Genomic DNA, 18,649 nt, shown 5'->3' on the forward strand with positions numbered 1-18,649 from the left:
AGCATTGTCTAGGTCGGCTAAAATTTGTATCACCAATCCAGTCCAATCCTTCTCCACCATCTCTGACTGTTCTACGTATTACAAAATCCATGAAGAGGACTAACAACATAGGCAACAACACATTCTCTTGGAGTACTCCACTGTTCACTGGAAATTCATTTGATAAGACTCCATTAACATTAACTTTGCACTTGCTATGCTCATGAACAGACTTAATCAAATTTACCTATTTAAGAGGAATTCTATAATAATGCAGGACTATCCATGAAATTGGCTGGTGCACACTATCAAAGGCTTTTTCATAGTCCTCAAATGCCATAAAGGATATGAAGACTTAGAAAGCTGTGATTTGACAAGACTACAGGAATATTAGAATGAAAGTGCTTTAACATTCAGGAAGCACTGTACAGCATGTGGGAAACATAGCAATGACTAACAGGGCTATTGTTGCCATACAAAGCTGTAATTTTTCCATCATTGATCTAGCAAGAAAATATAATTATGAGTGAAATATATATATATATATATGTATATATATATATATATATATATATATATATATATATTCATAATACTCTTTTCTTAATTGATTTGTGTTTCAGAATAGTTCTGAAATTGGCCTTGTCCTTGGCAGGAAGGATTTTATTTTTAGTAGGTCTACAGATTTTTCTTGTTCTGAATTATAACACACAAAGTTGCCAAATTCTTTTGAAGCAGCTAATAGTAAGTTTCTGATGGAGTAATTGCTTAGCATAAACATAGTTAATACTAACGATCTTGGCACCTCCAACCAGCTCTAACATAAGAAAATAGATTGCCAAGACAAGCAATGATAAGTGAAGATAAATGCAATTTATGATTGAAATGCTATCTGCAAAGGGGAAATTCCATGAACTTCTAAGAATGTAATCTCAACTGCATGTTTAAGTTTTATCATTTATTCATATAACGTCTTGCTGTAATGGGGTTAATGAGAGAATGCTTTAACGAAGTCCTTTTGCTTCCAACACAGGATATAATTTCCGGTTCAAGCATCGTGACGGGCAAGAGAGCTTTCAAACTGGGGAATAATTTTTTCCTCAGTTTGACTCAAAATTTCTGCCATACTTTTCCTATGGCTTGTCACTACTTCAACTTCCATATTCTATCAAATGTCTCCCACCTTCCTGTCCAACCTTTCTCCCCCCTTTTTGCTGTATAAATGTTTTTTAAGGGATACCATTGTTGGGATTGTAGTTTTCTCAAAACCAGTTGTGAGAGCTGTGGTGTTCTTGCCAACTACCCGATAATGTTTGGAGCATCAATTGACATGCAGACTATTAGACTATTCTTGTGAAGAAGTTTGGCCCTTGTATTCCAGGGGTGGGTCTGTTTATTAGAGATAGGACTATGGCATTCTGTCCGGTTTGCCTACCACTATGATTAAAGTGGGAATAATTGTATTCTTGGAATGCTCTTAGTCCCATCAAGTGGGTTTGGATTACACTTGAGCCACTGTAATCATACTGGTACCATCCCATTCTGGTTGGGTATTGAGTGGACATTTTGGAGTCAGCTCTTGCAGGTGTTATTTGTGGAGTAATTAATTCTAGGAAAGACTAGTGGGGTCTCTTTGGATGTCAGACAGTGTAATATTTTCTTCCCTTTGAACTTATTTTTTCTGTATGTTTTGATTATTTATATCATTATTTTCTTGCCCCTGAAAAAATATGAATAACATTGTTTCCCTTACCTCTGGATCCCATGGCGAACCACAGATGCTGTTGATGACCTCGGTACACAACTAATGGCTAACCATAAACTAGAAGAAATAAAACAAAAAACAAAAAAGTCAGTTGACAGCACACGACTGTATTCTTGGATGGCTGAAAATAAAGTGACTACTCACTTTACTGGCTGGGGGCAGATCTTGCCTGTCACCCGCCAGTAATTACCAACACCTTGTTATAAATTTTAACAGCCAAAGTTTCAGCTAAGCTGAAAGCATACTCCTATTGTATGATAAGGGTATGTATTCATGTTGGAACAAAGGTTGGTCCAGATGTAAGTCTGACACTGAAATATGTCAGTGCAGATAGCCAAATTTCTCCTTGCAACAGCTCTGGCTCTTCAAAGATGCCTGTGGCCATGCCCACAGGATTGGTGTTAAAGAAGTCAGCTGATACCTATAGACTCCAATCAGGATTACCTGTGAGCTCTTCCTCTTCGTGGAATTCTGTCCATTCAAAACCCTTTCAAGCCCCCCCAACCTGTTTAGGTCAAGAAGGGAGGCAGTGGGAAAAGGACAGGTAGAGGGAGACCCTGATGTTGGAGTTCCCTCTCTCCTGTTGCCATGAGTAGTGTGATGCCTGTCATGTTATTGGGCAACCTGGAACGGGCACAGGGCTGAGTCTTTGGGATGAGTATATGCTACCTTTGATGATGAAAGGGATGTTGGAGAAGAATGTGCTGAAAGTCGTTAAGAGAAGGGTCTCTGGGCTTCTACATTTTACTCTTCCTGATGGAGAAGTCAACTTGGGGCTGGAGACTGATCATCAACCTCTCTCCTCTGATCTAGTTTGTTCAATAAACAAAGTTCAGAATGGAAGCTGTTTGGTCTGTACTGAATTCCATCTGAATAGGAGACTTAATAATTTCAGTAGATCTGAAGGATGGGTACTTCCAAATACCCATTCATCAGTCCTCTCGGAAGTACCTCTGCTTCTTTCTCAATATTATGGTGTACTAGTTCAAGACACTGTTTCCGGTAGTGTATTGTTCCACAGGTGTTTACTCTGGAGAAAGCTTTGGCCCACTTGCTTGGGATACGTTTTTTTAAGTACCTATCCCGACAATTTTCTGATTATGGCCTCTCCGTCAGTCAGTTACTACAGGATCAAGATTGATGTTTTGCCTTTTGTCAGGATCTGGGAATTGTGATATGTTGGGGTAAGTCAAATCTCATACCCAAGCAGAGGTTGAAGTGTTTGTGCATGCTGATAAATACGGCAGCAGCGAGTCTTTCCATCAAACTAATTCATCTGCAATGTCAGAGAGGTAGTGCAACTGTTTCTGTCTAAGACAGTACTCCTACTTCGGTGCTGGCAGTCTTGGCTACCTTTCCTTGCTGGAAAAGCTTATTCCACATGGTCACTTCCACCAAAGATCCCTTCTTTCGTGTTTGAAGGATCACTGGTCAACATTCAGGGATTTCATGAACCATTCTGTTTCAGTGGGGTAGGAGGTACAGGCAATTTTACCTGGTGGCTTGAAGAGGAATAACTCGCCTAGGGAGTCGCTCCCAACTCCCCAGCTCTGGACATGCAACTGTTCTCAGATGCACACACTTAGGTGACCTGGTCTCCTTAGGTGTGTGGTCAGTGGAAGAAAAGCATCTCCATGAGTATCCTGGAATTGCAATCAACATTTCTAGCTCTGCAAGCATTTCAAAATGAGTTAAGATATCACTCTGTTGCAAGTTGACAAAACTGCACATTTGGGTGGTGTACAACACTGTAGAACTGTCACCCTAGCAAATTTCAGGCAAGAGGAATGTACTAGCAGACATATTTAATTGCCTAAGGCAGGTTTTAGGGACGAAAGGGCCCTTGCATCCTTTTTTAATGGGGTCACCGGGAATTGACCTGTTCGTCACATGGCTAAACAGGAAGCTCCCGGTGTTTTTTTCTCTAGGTCTAGTTCCACGGGCATTGCTCCAACACCCACAGGATTACTTGGATGCTCAAAGCTTTTCCTCCATTCAGCTGGATTTGTTGGCTGATCAAGAAAGTGTTGATCCCGCCAGGGCTCAGGATGACCCTGGTTGCTTTTAGATAGTCATATGCCAAATGGTATCCCAATCAGTTAACACTTCTAATCAAGGTCCCAAGAGAATTACCCCTATGGACAACAAATCTCTTTTAGAGGTTCCACTAGTCCCCGAAGTTGCTTGTATTAACAGTTAGAGACTATCCAACATCTCTTCTGACCAAAAGGTTTTTCACAAGGTCTGCTTAGATGTCTGGATACCTGCAACAGTGGTCTTCGGTTTTCTAACAAAGAAAAAGATCCATCTTCTATGATTGGTGTCATTGAAAGGGTACTTCTCCAGTCAGAGCATTGCTAGCACACTTTCTTTTTATGGAGAAGTACAACTCATTAATTGCTGTAAAGGCTACTGTCGAGCCCTGAGAATGGTCTTTTGACTGAAGGGTACAGAACTGTCCTCCTCACGGGAGTCGTCTTTGTTCAGGAGCTTTGAATAGTCTTTCCCAATCCAAGACCTTAGGTTCTGTGAGTGGAAGGTGACCCTTCATTTCAATGCTCTTATGGGTATCCTGTAAGAGCCTTTGAGAAAGTCATCAGACAGAGATCTGACTCTTAAGTCAGTCTTTTTGCTAGACGTAGCAAGGGCAAAGAGAGGAGAGAGTAGGTGAGTTGCATAATTTCCCATGTAATAACCCACACAAGTTGGAAGGAGGTCTCTAAGTTTTGTTCCTAAATCTAAGATCAGAACTGAGAATCTTTTTTGAGACATGATCCCAAGTTTAAAACATTCTCCATCCCCTCTCTACTCAGTGTCAGGCAGCATTTGAGAGGAGATGCTTTTTTGTCCAGTAAAGTTTCTGTGGTGCTATCTGAAGAGGACTCTCTATCTTATGCCTAAGTTTCTGCATCTATTCGTTAATACTGCTGGAACCAAGGAAGAGTTGTCAAAGAAAATGGTTTCTTTCTGAATTTATGAGAGGATCCATAGGGTATATGCCTTAACTGATGAGATGTTTGAGGTACTAGTTCGAACTAGAACTTTCGAAGTCGGGTATTGGTCATACCTAGACTCCAAAAAATCTGTAGTTGGACAGGTGGTGAAGGAGTTTGAAAGAGCCCGACAATCTTCACACCCTCCTTTTCAAATGATTATACCCTAAAGTCCATTACATTTGTTCTCGCGGTGGTCGCTCAAGTAGCTGTGTTTCCAGCCCAGCTCCCATAAGGGACAAGAAGCATCTTATTTATGGTAAAATGTTTGATATAAGTCAGCAGGGAGATATAATGAGTGTCTCTTTTGCTGATTCTTTCATTCCCTTTACTTGGGATAAAGAATTTGAAGCGTTACATGATGGATCTGACGATGTTGGTAAGCTGCTTATTATAGGACCATTCCTATTAGACTGGATTTGTGAATAGTAGCTTTCCCCTATCCTCATCCTCCCCTTGAGGGGGGAAATGCTGGAATAATTACATATCCAATGGCAATTGTCCACTAGGTTTTTCATTCCAGAGTGCATCTCCCAATTTGGGAGAGAACATTCCTTCATTGTCGAAGTATTGGCCAGGCCCTATCTACCTACTTCCCTATGATGGGCTGATAGGAAGTTGGTAGAGTTGTCTCCCTTGCTTTCTTATGGGACTAGGGAGACTGGCATATTTCAGTGAATAAAAAGAATCAATGTGAGTCCTTGAAAGATGAATTTCCAATCTCAACCACCCCTCTCAGTCCTGAGCTGAAGGTAAAAAGTGAAGGCTCTTTAGACAGGAGAGTGGGCGGGCTACTCTCTCTCACTCACCACCTTGTCATTAACTACCTAATTAATTAAGGATTTTAATGGCCGTTTCAGTTACACAGAAGACGTTCCTTACATTAAAGGACTCGGCTTTGTATAGCTAAGGAAAATACAAATTACTCTTTAAATGGTTTATTTTTGTTTTATCTGTATTGATTTTATACATATTTTATCTATTGTGAATTGTAACCAGTTGCATTTCATGGTTTTTACTCACTGTATATACTGTACATATATATCGACATTCCTTTTTTTATATTTCTATTACTTGTCATAGTTTTCTCTCGTATTAATTATATATGCATATTTTATCTATTGTGAATTGTTACCAGTTGCTTTTCATGGTTTTTACTCAATGTATATACAGTACTGTACATATTTATCTATATTCCTTTTTTATATTTCTATTACTTATCATAGTTTTCTCTTGTGCACTTTTTATGCACAATATTCTGTTTTCTAGGAGGCTGCTAATGAATTTTGATTATTTTGTCTTATTTCTCGATGTTCATGAACAAAATATAGTAATACCCTCTTTTGAATAGATAATCAGTCCTCACGTAACAGAGCATATTGGGCTTTGAGCTACTTTATATATAAATTACATATTTTTTTATCGTTATGGACCAACCTTTTTTAACACTTTTTCTATCTATATCTAGGTAAATACTGAAGGAATGTCTGAAGTCATCCAAGAAGCATCAGCAGATGTTATTGTTAGACAAGAAGACTTGATGATATCAGCAGACACTGAAAGTGATTATCTCACACTTCTACCGGAGAATGATCGAGAGGTGAGTCTGATGTCTCATTATTGACTTATTGACAATCTTATACACTATATATATACAGTATATATATATATATATATATATATATATATATATATATATATATATATATATATATATATATATATATATATACAGTATATATATATATATATATATATATATATATATATATATATATATATATATATATATATATATATATATATATACAGGTATATATATATATATATATATATATATATATATATATATATATAATTTACATATGTATATATATATATATATATATATATATATATATATATATATATATATATATATATATAATTTACATATATATATATATACAATTTACATATATATACATACATACATACATACATACATACATAAATACATACATACATACATAAATACATACATACATACATACATAAATACATACATACACCACGTATCCTTCTACGCCTATTGACGTAAAGGGCCTCGGTTAGATTTCGACAGTCGTCTCGGTCTTGAGCTTTTAATTGAATACATACATACATAAAACTATCTCGGCCCCTAGTCCCAAGCGGAAGTGGAACAACTGCCAAAGGTGGCAGGCAGATACATCCCACTGCAAGGGGTACGAAAAATCTCAGGACTTGAACAGGTCACCTTTGGAAACAACCTTGCAAAGTACAATTTGTTCCGTAACCGAAATACAAACCACGCTATTTACAGAGGGTTTACCTTTTAGCGCAGCTGAAATGGCGAGCCATTAGAATTTAACGAGGGTGTATTACCCCCGCGCTAGTTAGCGGGGGGGGGGGGGGTAGAGGAGTGGTAGCTAGCTACCCCTCCCCCCCCCTCACACACAGATGAATGCTCACTTTCACTTTTGGCTCGGACTGTGACAGACGTCTCTGTCTTGGTCCTCTCTTGGCAGCCATTGTTTGTTTTGTCTTTACTTAATCGCTTACTTTTCATTTACTCAATATATATGTAAACATGTTTTCATGTTTGTATATATATTTGAGTATAGAAATCAGTAAGTTTCCTTTTCAGAGTTGTGTGTGTAGTGTACGATATCTACGTGGAGTCCTCGGCAGTTAGGCCACCACGTCGTAATTTTATGGGTGGCGATCGAGTTTGACTTATGTCTTTCTCTCTCTCTTGAGGTCGTTCACCCTTTCACTACGTGTTACTACGCCCTTGTAGTTTCCTTTCCGCGTGGGGGTATTGCTACGCCGTACGTTTGTCTCAATTAGTTTATGAATCTAATTGTAGTTTTTTTTTTTTTTTTAAATTACATAATTACATAGTTACATAATTATAATTGTTATAATTCTGTTTTGGTTACAGCTCTCCTTCCGTGAGTGTAAGTGGTTGTGAGGGCACGTGCCTGTTGTGTAATTCTTGTTTCCTTTCCCTCGGGATTCCTCTTCGGAGCGTTCCCGGGGAAATGAATGTGTACTAATGTTATTTGTTTTATTTTTTTACAGTTACCGATCTAGTTCGTTTCTGTAATATGGCAACGGTGTGAGCTGTCTTGTTGAGTCCTGGGGATTCGGCTGTTGCTGCCTCCCCCCTTGTATTTTCGTCAGGGGCGTGTCTCCTTCTGCTGGAAGTACTCCCGTGACGACGGACAGCTCTCCAGTTCATTTTAGAACTCTCAGGAGGCTTGCCTCCTTGGGCGGGTAACTTTCCTTCTGAGGGAAGTTTTTCCTGTCCAGGCTTGAGTTTTTCCCCTTTTGGGGGTTCTTCTCTTGCCTTTTTTTCGTGCGACTATGCTCTTGGTGCTGTGCGATCACACCTGCAGTTTCGCTCAAGGGGCTGGGCAACTGCAGGAGCTCCTCTTCGGAGGATTGCTCCTTTTAGGTCACTGGCTGACCAGTCTCTTCTACGAAGTGTTTCTCTTTCGTTCGCGAGAGAGTACACTCATAGAGACTCCTCTTCGGAGGATTCTTCTGTTGCTGTTGCTGTTGGCCTCCCTCGCCGTAAGGCCCACCGTCCGCCTCGTCGTAAGGGCCTCTCATCTCCCTATAAGGGTGCTAGAGGCGCCTTTTTGAATCTCCGTTTGCAGCCTACAACTCCTTTTTCTTGATCTTCCGCCTTGGTGCAGATGGACAGCAGTCTGATCTCGTCTTCAGACGGGCAACGGTCTTCCCGACGGACAACGGTCTTCCCGACGGACAACGGTCTTCCGACGGACATCAGTCTCCCGGCGGACAGACAACGGTCTTCCGACGGACATCAGTCTCCCGGCGGACAACGATCCCTTCGGGGCAAAGGGTTGCCTCCCACGGGGGTTCTACCCTTGCGTGTCAGGGTTCCCCTGCGCGCCCTTCTGCTGTGTTCTCTCCTGCTCCTGTTCAGTGTTAGCGCACAGGCGTTCTCCTGCTCATCAGCGCTCTCCTGTTCGTCAGCGCTCTCATGATGATCATTCCTGCTGTTCCTGTTAGTTCCTATTACGCGCCCTGTGCGCCCACGTTCGCCCTCGCGATCTAGAACTTCGGTTCAGGTCGGGGTCAAGGACTCTTCTTCTATGCGCAGGCTTCCACGCGTTGCCTTCTGCTCGTCAGCGATCATCAGCTCGTCAGCGATCATCAGCTCACCAGCGATCACCTGTGTGTTGCAGCCGGCACGCCAACGTTCTCCAACACTTCTGAAGGAACATGGTTCGCCAGCTACTAGCTCACCTGCGCATGCTGCTGTCCATCGCGCGATCGCCTACCTGCGGATGCTGCTCACCATCGCGCGACCCTCAACTGCGGATGCTGCTCGCCATCGCCCGACCCTCAACTGCGGATGCTGCTCGCCATCGCGCGACCGCCCACCTGCGGATGCTGCTCGCCATCGCGCGACCGCCCACCTGCAGATGCTGATCGCCATCGCGCGACCGCACACCTGCGGATGCTGATCGCCATCGCGCGACCGCCCACCTGCGGATGCTGATCTCCATCGCGCGACCCTGCGCATGCTGATCACCATCGCGCGACCCTGCGCATGTTGATCACCATCGCGCGATCGCCTACCTGCTGATGCTGCTCGCCATCGCGCGACCCTCAACTGCGGATGCTGCTCGCCATCGCGCGATCGCCCACCTGCGGATGCTGCTCGCCATCGCGCGACCGCCCACCTGCGCATGCTGATCGCCATCGCGCGACCCTGGAATGCTGATCACCATCGCGCGACCCTGCGCATGCTGATCACCATCGCGCGATCGCCCACCTGCGCATGCTGCTCCCGATAGCTCACCTTCGCATGCTGCTCGCCATCGCACGATCGCTCACCTGCGCATGCTGCTCGCCATCGCGTCGGCATGCCACAACGCGCCATCGCCAACCTGCGCGTTAGCGCTCACCAGCTCACCACCGATCGCCTGTTGATCCAAATTGCCAGCGGTCTTCCTCGCCATCGCGCTAACGCTTGCGTTCGCCGCCTCGGACTCGCGCTCATTCACCTGCCCACCCTCGCGACCGTTCGCCTGCGCGACCGCTTGCCTGTGCGCCCACGCGATCATTCGCATGCACGTCTACGCTCATGCGCGTCCGCGCCCATGCTCTCCAATGTTCGCCCGCGCGCGAACCAACGGTTTTCCATCGCGCGGACGGACGGTGTTCCGTCGCGCGAACCGACGGTGTTCCGTCGCGCGAACCGACGGTGTTCCGTCGCGCGAACCGACGGTGTTCCGGCGCGCGAACCGACGGTGTTCCGGCGCGCGAACCGACGGTGTTCCGGCGCGCGAACCGACGGTGTTCCGGCGCGCGAACCGACGGTGTTCCGGCGCGCGAACCGACGGTGTTCCGGCGCGCGAACCGACGGTGTTCCGGCGCGCGAACCGACGGTGTTCCGGCGCGCGAACCGACGGTGTTCCGGCGCGCGAACCGACGGTGTTCCGGCGCGCGAACCGACGGTGTTCCGGCGCGCGAACCGACGGTGTTCCGGCGCGCGAACCGACGGTGTTCCGGCGCGCGAACCGACGGTGTTCCGTCGCGCGAACCGACGGTGTTTCTTCGCACAAACGTCCGCTTATTTCTTGCAGTATCCATTGCTCGTCTATGGGTTATCGCTCGCCGACCACCAGCTCTGGCCCTTCCTACCATGCTCGCCCTCCTTCTGCGCTCCTTCGCTCACCTTCGTTTGCGTTCCTGCGTTACCGCGCATGGGCGCTTCCACGTTCGCCCATGCGCAAATCTTTGAATTACCGTCGCGCGAGCTCCAGGGCGATTGCGACCACGATTCCCAATGGGGTTTTCGCAGCATGGCCAGCCTGGCGAGTTCTTCTGGAGCGTATTTCCAGAACACGGCCTCACCCCGTAAACGCAGAGCATGGCACTTGCAAGAATAGGAGAAACTTCAGGGAGATCTGAGCAACACCCCTCTTTCCTGAACCTTGGTTAGCCCTTCGCCGTCATTCCCTGGAAGGATTTTTGGCGGGGGGGGGCTTTCCGTTCGAGATTTCTCCATCGGACAAGGGGTGACTGCTTACCCCTTCCTCTGGGAGCTTACCAGGTCCTTTCCCTCCTCGGTTACGGCCCGAGGTTGGGTTCAAGGAAGCTACAGGAAGATCATGGGTACTTTCCTCCTCTCGAGCTCAGGCACCTTGGCCTTTCGTCGTTAAGTATCTAACTTGCGGACAAGCTCGATGTTGTACCATCTGGACGCGCTGACTGAGGGCTTCCTTCGGGTGTCTCATCTGTGGAGGTCGACGACCTCAGACACTCTTCCATCCTTGAGAAGAGTTTGTTTGTGCCCAAGGACAGAGACTTAGACAGCGGCTGTGCGGAGGAAATTGACTTCCGTTTTCACTCCTCCAAGGCGCTTTCTTCCAGACTCTGCAGGGCTCCAGCGCCCTTTTCTTTCAACCACGTCGGCCTAAGTTATCGGCTACGACAACTGGGACAAGGTGTCCAATTGCAGTTTCCTCCTGTCAGGAACAGATGGCACGGGAGGCTCCCCCGGGGGGGCATAGTCCTAAAAGGAGCGGCAGAGTTCACGAACTCTAGGATTGCAGATTTTTCGCTGGGAGGATGCTTAAGGTTACTCATCCCGCACAATCTCTGTGATCAGCCAAGGATATCGCGCCTGCCATCTCTGTCAGCGAATTCAGTGTCTCTGAACCTCTATGCCATAGCGTCAGCAAGAGTTGCCCGGTTGCGCAGAATGATCCATACCTTAGGTGAAGGTCTTCCTTAGGATCATCAACGGCTTCACCCCCGGCCTCTTCAGTCGATCCTTTCTTGTAAGGAAGGATCTGAGAGGGGATGTCCGTAGTCGACCTCTCAGCCCTGATCAAGTTTGTCGAACAAAGTTCGGCCAGCGTAGACCAGCAGAATCGATCAGACTGGTAACGAGGCGACAGGACTCCTTAAACCCTGGATCGTAAGGACGGGTACTTTCAGTTTCCATTCCATCCAGCTTCCAGGGAGCTCGTCGAATTCAGCCTAGACTGCAAGTATTCCTGCTTATGATGCAGTGTGGCTATCCTGCCGTGGCATAGCAGGTTTGTTTCCCCAGAGAACTCTCCCTGCCTTCCTCTTGGCCGCTCAGGTGCAGGCTTCCGCCTCCTCTGCTGTTTGGAGGGCTGGTCAACTCCGGTAGGCTCGGGTTCGACCTTCTTCAGCGCCGGGACAAGCTTCCGGATGCTTACCATGAGTGTGGGCTCATGGTATTTTGCTTGGAGCCTTCTCTTCCTCTGCCTCAACATCTGGAGTATCTGGCCATGATATTGAGTCAACGGCTTTACCACGTTGGAAACCCCGCTTCTCGTCCGTCCAGCGAGGTTAAGCAACGTCGGTTCTGGTCGGTACTTGGATGGGTGACCACCTGGGGACGCCAGATTCTGTTACCACATCCTCCGAGCCTTCCTTTCAGTTGACTGTGGCAAGACTGAGGAGAGTCGCAGTACCTGTTCTCAGTCAAGCAGAGCTTTCAGCCCTACCCTGGAACGTTTCCTAGTTCTCCTTTCCTCATTGACCCGTCTATAGTCCGAACGGTCGCCTCAGGATAAGTTCCATGTGGGGCGGTCCAAGTTCCGGTGGCTTCAGGCAATGTTTAACCGGACTTCCTGGCCCCTATGGGACCAGCGGAACTATTAGACCTGCAATGGGTGTTGACCTATGGAGCCTCTTGATGGTAGTGGATATTCTCGTCCTTTCCCCACATTCTTGATGCTGTTCTCGGACTCGTCAAAGGAAAGGGGGGGGGGGGGGGGCATGTTCCGGTCCAGGCCTATGGTCAAGACCTGAAGGATACCTCTCCATCATTCAGGCAGGCTTAGGGACCTTAGTCTGGCCCCTCTACAGATCCTACAGCTCCTGCCGAGTCCCCCCCATGCGCGTCGACTTCATGATTCTGGCGTATTCTAACCAGCAGGGGATGCATTTTCACAGGGGATGCATTTTCCTTCTGGAACTCCAGGTCAACTGCCTAGGACGGGTCACACTTCTTCCTTCACACACAAGCTTACGTAGGCCACATGGTTCCTTGCGGAGCAAGGAACTTGTGAGGTGCAGGGACTCCTTTTCTCGAGTGGGACTCACTCAGATTCTGAGTCCCCGGGTAAAGCCAAAGCCAGTATGGCTGGGGACTTTCCACCCTACCTAAGGGGTAAGTCACCCTCTGTAAATAGCGTGGTTTGTATTTCGGTTACGGAACAAATGACAAATTCGAAGATAATTTGTATTTTTCCTAACCATACAAACCTTAGCTATTTACACATATTTGCCCGCCAGCCCTGTCCCCCAAGACAAGTCCTACCTCTAAGTGAAAGTGAGCATTCATCTGTGTGTGAGGGGGGGGGGAGGGGTAGCTAGCTACCACTCCCCTACCCCCCCGCTAACTAGCGCGGGGGTAATACACCCTCGTTAAATTCTAATGGCTCGCCATTTCAGCTGCGCTAAAAGGTAAACCCTCTGTAAATAGCCAAGGTTTGTATGGTTAGGAAAAATACAAATTATCTTCGAATTTGTCATATCAGGATCCTGTTTAAGGAAGAAAATCATCGGGAATCTTTATATAGAGTTAAAAGAGGACCCTATAATTTGCTTCAAAGGACATGATCAAAGGAAATGCAGTAGGTTTTCTTATTAATAGAAATCTAGTAAGTGACTAAAGAATTTTGTTATATTAGTGGTAGAATTGCTGGATTGATTATCAAACTAAATTAGAAGTATAAACTGTAGATCATTAAAATATATTCAGCAACAACATCCCATACAGATGGAGTAATAGAAACTTTTTACAAAGATTTTGAGATATCTTTGAAAAAAAACTTATTAACAGTACTCAATTTACATTTGTTTTAAGTGATTTCAGAGGTTTATAAAGTAAGCCAGAAGAAGAGAGGAGAATCGGCAATAGGTAAATTTGTAGTAGACACAAGAAATGACAGAGGAGACATGCTTGTAAAATTTGCTGAAAGAAACAATCTTAAAACAATGAACACCTTTTTTTTTTTTTTTATAAAAAGGAACATATAAAATTGACATAGAGAACCCGAAATGGTAAACAAAAAGTGGAATAGGTTTTAATCTGAGTGAAAAAATTAAGTTAAAGATGTAGATAGAGTGGTGAGAAGTTGAATTTGTTTAGGTCTAAGGAAAGAAAGAGAAAAACTTATTTTAAGAAAGAAAATAAACACTCGTGTAATAAGAGAAAAAGCTGATGAGCTTAATTTAGCAATACAAAATAGGTTCTCCCAGCTACATGATGAAATGGAACCAAGTAAAGAAGAATTTTAAACACAAGACTTATCTGGTGGTTATATATATAGCTTACGTCCCTGACGTCACAGCAGAAAAATTAAAAACTCGCGCCAATCGCGATTGGATAGCTAGGTGTGCTACCCATGCACCCCTGGCGAGGTACCCGGAAACCATTCCCTCGGTATTCATATCTTCCCTGCCGGCGCTAGCGGTAACATTGGTTGGATATTCTCCTCGCGTTTTGACTGATTATTGCTATCCCTTTGGTGAAGTACAATAATTCTGGTTTATGACTCTCGCTTGATTGATTTTTCGTTTGGATACTCTAGTTATATGTTTGGATATTGATTTTTTGACCCTTGCTTGTATTTGATCTCTGTCAAAGTTCAAAATGGCTACCCCCTGTAGTGGTTTTAGGGTGTGTTAGTGGGTGTAAGACCCGTTTATCAAAGGCCTCCATTGATCCTCATTCATTATGCATTAAATGTAGGGGTAAAGTTTGTAAACTTGATGATAGGTGTGACGAATGCCTTATTTTGTCAGATCATGAGTGGCTTAATTTCGATCGTTATATTCGTAAGTTAGCTAAAGATAGGGTAAGACGTAGTTTTTCTCTTTCTTCTAAAGATTCCTCTTCATATGTCACGGTTCCTATTCTTTCTCCTGTAGTGGTAGTTCCAGATCCCGCTGCGAGTACCATTAATGAACCAACACTTAAAGATATGATGTTGGCTATCCAGGAGTTAGGTACGAAGGTAGAGTCTATCGCTGCGGATAGAACGCAGTTAAGGCCGATGTTAAACAGCTAAAAAATGAAAGCGTTAAAGGTACGGTGAGTGTTCTTAGTCCTTCGGAGGGTACGCCTGCTCGGGCTTGTCGTTCTCCTAGTCCTGGACCTCTTTCAAGCTCCCCAACCCCTGGGAGACGGAATGTCGAAAGATGAAAGGAAACGAGAGGCCTTACTTACCTAGCAGACGTTCCCTCGAACGTCCATGATTTTTCCCAGGATGTTCGCTCTTACCGTAGAAAAGGCGAAGTTAAAAAGTTTGGCTCATCATCGGAGGAAGATTTACCTAAAAGAGGTTGGAGTCAAACTTCTAGACCTCTTAAGAGGAAAATTGACTTATGTCCTTCCAGGACATCGCAAGCAGGCTGTAGTCATTGGAACAGTCCTGAACGCTTTTCGTCTGAAGGAAGCTCGCCTTCCAAGCAGCCTGCTAGGACATTAGTTGAAAATAGTCCTGCAGTTGAGCAATTATCCGACCTGGCTGTAACATCCTTTCATGCTCCTTTGCCTCCTTCAGATTGGATCTCACCCGCTTTTCGCTCTAAGCGGTCTTTGAGCGGTGGAGAGGAAGAACTTACGATTAGTGTTTCGCAAGACTCAAATTTTATGAGGTTGCAAGAAATGCAGCAGAACCTTTCATCTTTTATGAAAGGCTACCAACCTACTAAATCCTCCTCTCTTAACACTAAGCAGCGCAAAGTGGAGAGTCGCAAACGCTTGGTAATAAAGTTGCTAAACGCGTTGAGTGTACGACTACGCACAGAGATGATAGGGAAAGTAAACGTTCTTCATGAAAGGCTGATCTCTCGGGCTTTCAGGAAGTCGAGCATTCTCCTAATCGAGCTGCTGCTCATGCGCTTAGCAATGATTGTGATCGTTCTGCTGAAAGCGCTTTCAAGCTTTCAGCTAGGTGTCATGTCGAGCGTGCTCTTGAGCGTCCTCCCATCGAGCGTTCAGCAGAACACGAGCGTCCTCCACGACGTGACGTAGAGTGTGACCTCATCGAGCGTTCAGAGCGCAAGCGTCCTCCCATCGAGCATTCAGCTGAACACGAGCGTCCTCCAAAGCGTGACGTAGAGCGTGACCTCATCGAGCGTTCAGAGCACAAGCATCCTCCCAGCTGAACGCGAGTGTGACGCCAGGCGTCCTCTCATTGAGCATTCATCGGAACGCAAGCGTTCTTACATCGACCACCATCTTGTATGCGATGCAAAACAACAAACATCTAGATAGGACTTTGATCTTAATGCAACGGTTCTTAACTCTGACCGCGCGGATCGAGAGCGTTCTGAGGAGCAGTGAGACTTGTTATCAGAGGAAGAAGTTGATGTTCCTCTTTCACCTTCCAAACCCTTTGAGGAGTTATCTGAGGATGAGGGCTCTAAATCTTTTCGTCATTCAGTAAACTTAAAGAAGCTGATGAAGATTTTTCATTTTGAGTTTCCAGAGTCTTTTATTCCTGTGGCTCCACAATCGCCTCCATCAGAGTTTACTTTAGGAAAACCTAAGAAAAAGTCTCTGTTCAATAAAATGGTGGTCTCATTCATCTAAAGGAGCACTTAAATTAATGGGAGACTGGATGGGTGCCAAGAAAGAGCAACGGAAAGCGACCTTCTCATTTCCCCCTACTAGGTTGGCTTCTAGATATAGTGTTTGGTACTATACGGAAGAGGTTCTCGGCTTGGGAGTTCCTGCCTCTGCCCAAGGAGATTTCTCAAGCCTGGTAGACGCTCCTCGTAGATCGACCATGAGGAAGACTAAGGTGTTTTGGTCTACTTCCGAATTAGACCATTTACTCAAAGGTGTTTTCAGAGCCTTCGAGGTATTTAATTTCCTTGATTGGACTCTGGGGGCCTTGGGCAAAAAGATGACTACACTCAAGGAAGGAGACTCTTCGAACCTAATCCACATCATGTCATGCATGGATAAGGCATTGCGAGACGGGGCTAATGAGTTAGCTGCTATTTTTACAGCAGGAACTCTCAAAAAGAGAGCCCAATTGTGTTCGTTCCTGTCTGTGGGAGTTTCATCCTTTCAGAAATCTGAATTATTATATTCTCCACTGTCGTCATCTCTGTTCCCACAGGACCTTATGAGGGAGATTTCTTCTTCGCTAACACAGAAGGCCATTCAAGACCTGGTCTTGAAGACGGCAAAGAAAGTGTTGCCACCTTTCGTTAGCCGCAAACCTAAAGAGGTTGCTCCTTTTCAGAAGTTTTCTCAGCCCTTTCGAGGAAGACCTTCCGTTAGAGGTAACTTCAGATCAGATGGAAGGGGGACTAAGAAAAGAGGAGCAAGAACAGGGCGAAGCAGAGTCTGACTGCTTTCGCCTTCAGGCAGTAGGAGCCAGACTAAACATCTACTAGCAGGTGTGAGAGAAGAGGGGTGCAGATCCCTTGTCAGTCCAACTTCTAAGGAAGGGCTACAGGATCCCTTTTATAAATCAACCCCCTCTAAGGTTAACTCCTGTGGATCTCTCTCCCAAGTACAGGGAGGAATTAGAGAGGCAAGCATTATAGCTACAAGTGTCTCTCATGCTTGAGAAGGGAGCTGTAGAGAAAGTACAGGACTGGAAGTCACCAGGCTTTTACAACCGCCTTTTCCTAGTTCCCAAGAACTCAGGGGGATGGCGTCCAGTTCTGGACGTAAGTGCTCTCAACAACTTCATCCAGACAACAAAGTTCTCAATGGAGACGACGAAGTCGGTGCTTGCAGTGGTAAGGAAGGGCGACTGGATGGTATCACTGGACCTTCAGGATGCTTATTTCCATATCCCGATTCATCCAAAGTTCAAGCACTTTCTGAGATTCGTTTTCCGAGGAGAAGTCTTTCAATTTCGAGCCCTCTGTTTCTGCCTCAACACCGCCCCACAGGTTTTTACGAGACTTTTGCTCACTGTAGCATGGATGCTCCACTCAAGAGGCATCAGAGCCTCCCTGTACCTGGACGATTGGCTTTTAAGAGGCCGCTCTCAAGATCGCTGCCTGAAAGATCTTCAGACAACTTTGAAGTTGACGGAAGAATTGGGTCTTCTAGTCAACAAAGACAAATCTTCACTGATACCTTCTCAAGAGATTATATATTTAGGAGTGATGATTCGGAGTCAGGTTTTTCGGGCTTTTCCGTCTCCCTTAAGGACGGAGCAAGCACTTCAGAAGATACGTGCGTTTCTAGGAGAGCAGAAGTGTTCTGCGAGGAGGTGGATGAGCCTGTTGGGAACTCTCTCCTCTTTGGAACAGTTCATCTCTCTGGGAAGGCTGAACCTTTGACCACTCATATTTCACCTCAACTCTTGCTGGAACAAGGAAAAGGATTTTTAGAAGGTGTGTGTTCCAATCACAAAGTCAATGAGACACTGCCTGCAGTGGTGGAACGACCCGATCAAATTTCAAGAAGGTTGCTCATTAGAACTGAAGAGCCCAAACCTAGAGTTGTGTTCTGACGCCTCAGACTCAGGGTGAGGTGCAACACTGGGCAATGTGGAAGCATCACGGGTGTGGATGGAGATTCAGAAGTCTTTTCACATAAATCAAAAGGAGCTGCTTGCAGTTCTGTTGGCCCTGAAGAGCTTCGAAGGGTCAGTACGAAACAAAGTGATTCAAGTCAATGCAGACAACACCACGGCATTGGCCTACATTGTTAAACAAGGAGGAACACACTATTTCCCTTTGCGAGACGGCGAGAGAGCTGTTCATTTGGGTAAAGGAAAGACAGGTGACCTTACTTACAAGGTTCATCCAGGGGGAAAGGAATGTTTGGGCAGACGGTCTCAGCAGGAAAGGACAAGTCCTATCCACGGAGTGGACTCTACACCTAGAGGTGTGCAAGAGTCTG

General features: G+C 45.5%; 1 protein-coding gene across 1 annotated transcript in view; it reads left to right on the forward strand.

Annotated features, from left to right (window-relative positions):
• Positions 1-18,649, forward strand: part of Polr1E (RNA polymerase I subunit E) — a 151,064-nt gene that overhangs the window by 64,875 nt on the left and 67,540 nt on the right. Inside the window, exon 4 of the mRNA XM_068388998.1 lies at positions 6,206-6,337. Coding sequence (XP_068245099.1) covers positions 6,206-6,337 — 132 coding nt within the window. The remainder of the gene's footprint in view (positions 1-6,205; positions 6,338-18,649) is intronic.

This window comes from Palaemon carinicauda, chromosome 1 (assembly GCF_036898095.1).
Source record: "Palaemon carinicauda isolate YSFRI2023 chromosome 1, ASM3689809v2, whole genome shotgun sequence".
Taxonomy (NCBI): domain Eukaryota; kingdom Metazoa; phylum Arthropoda; class Malacostraca; order Decapoda; family Palaemonidae; genus Palaemon; species Palaemon carinicauda.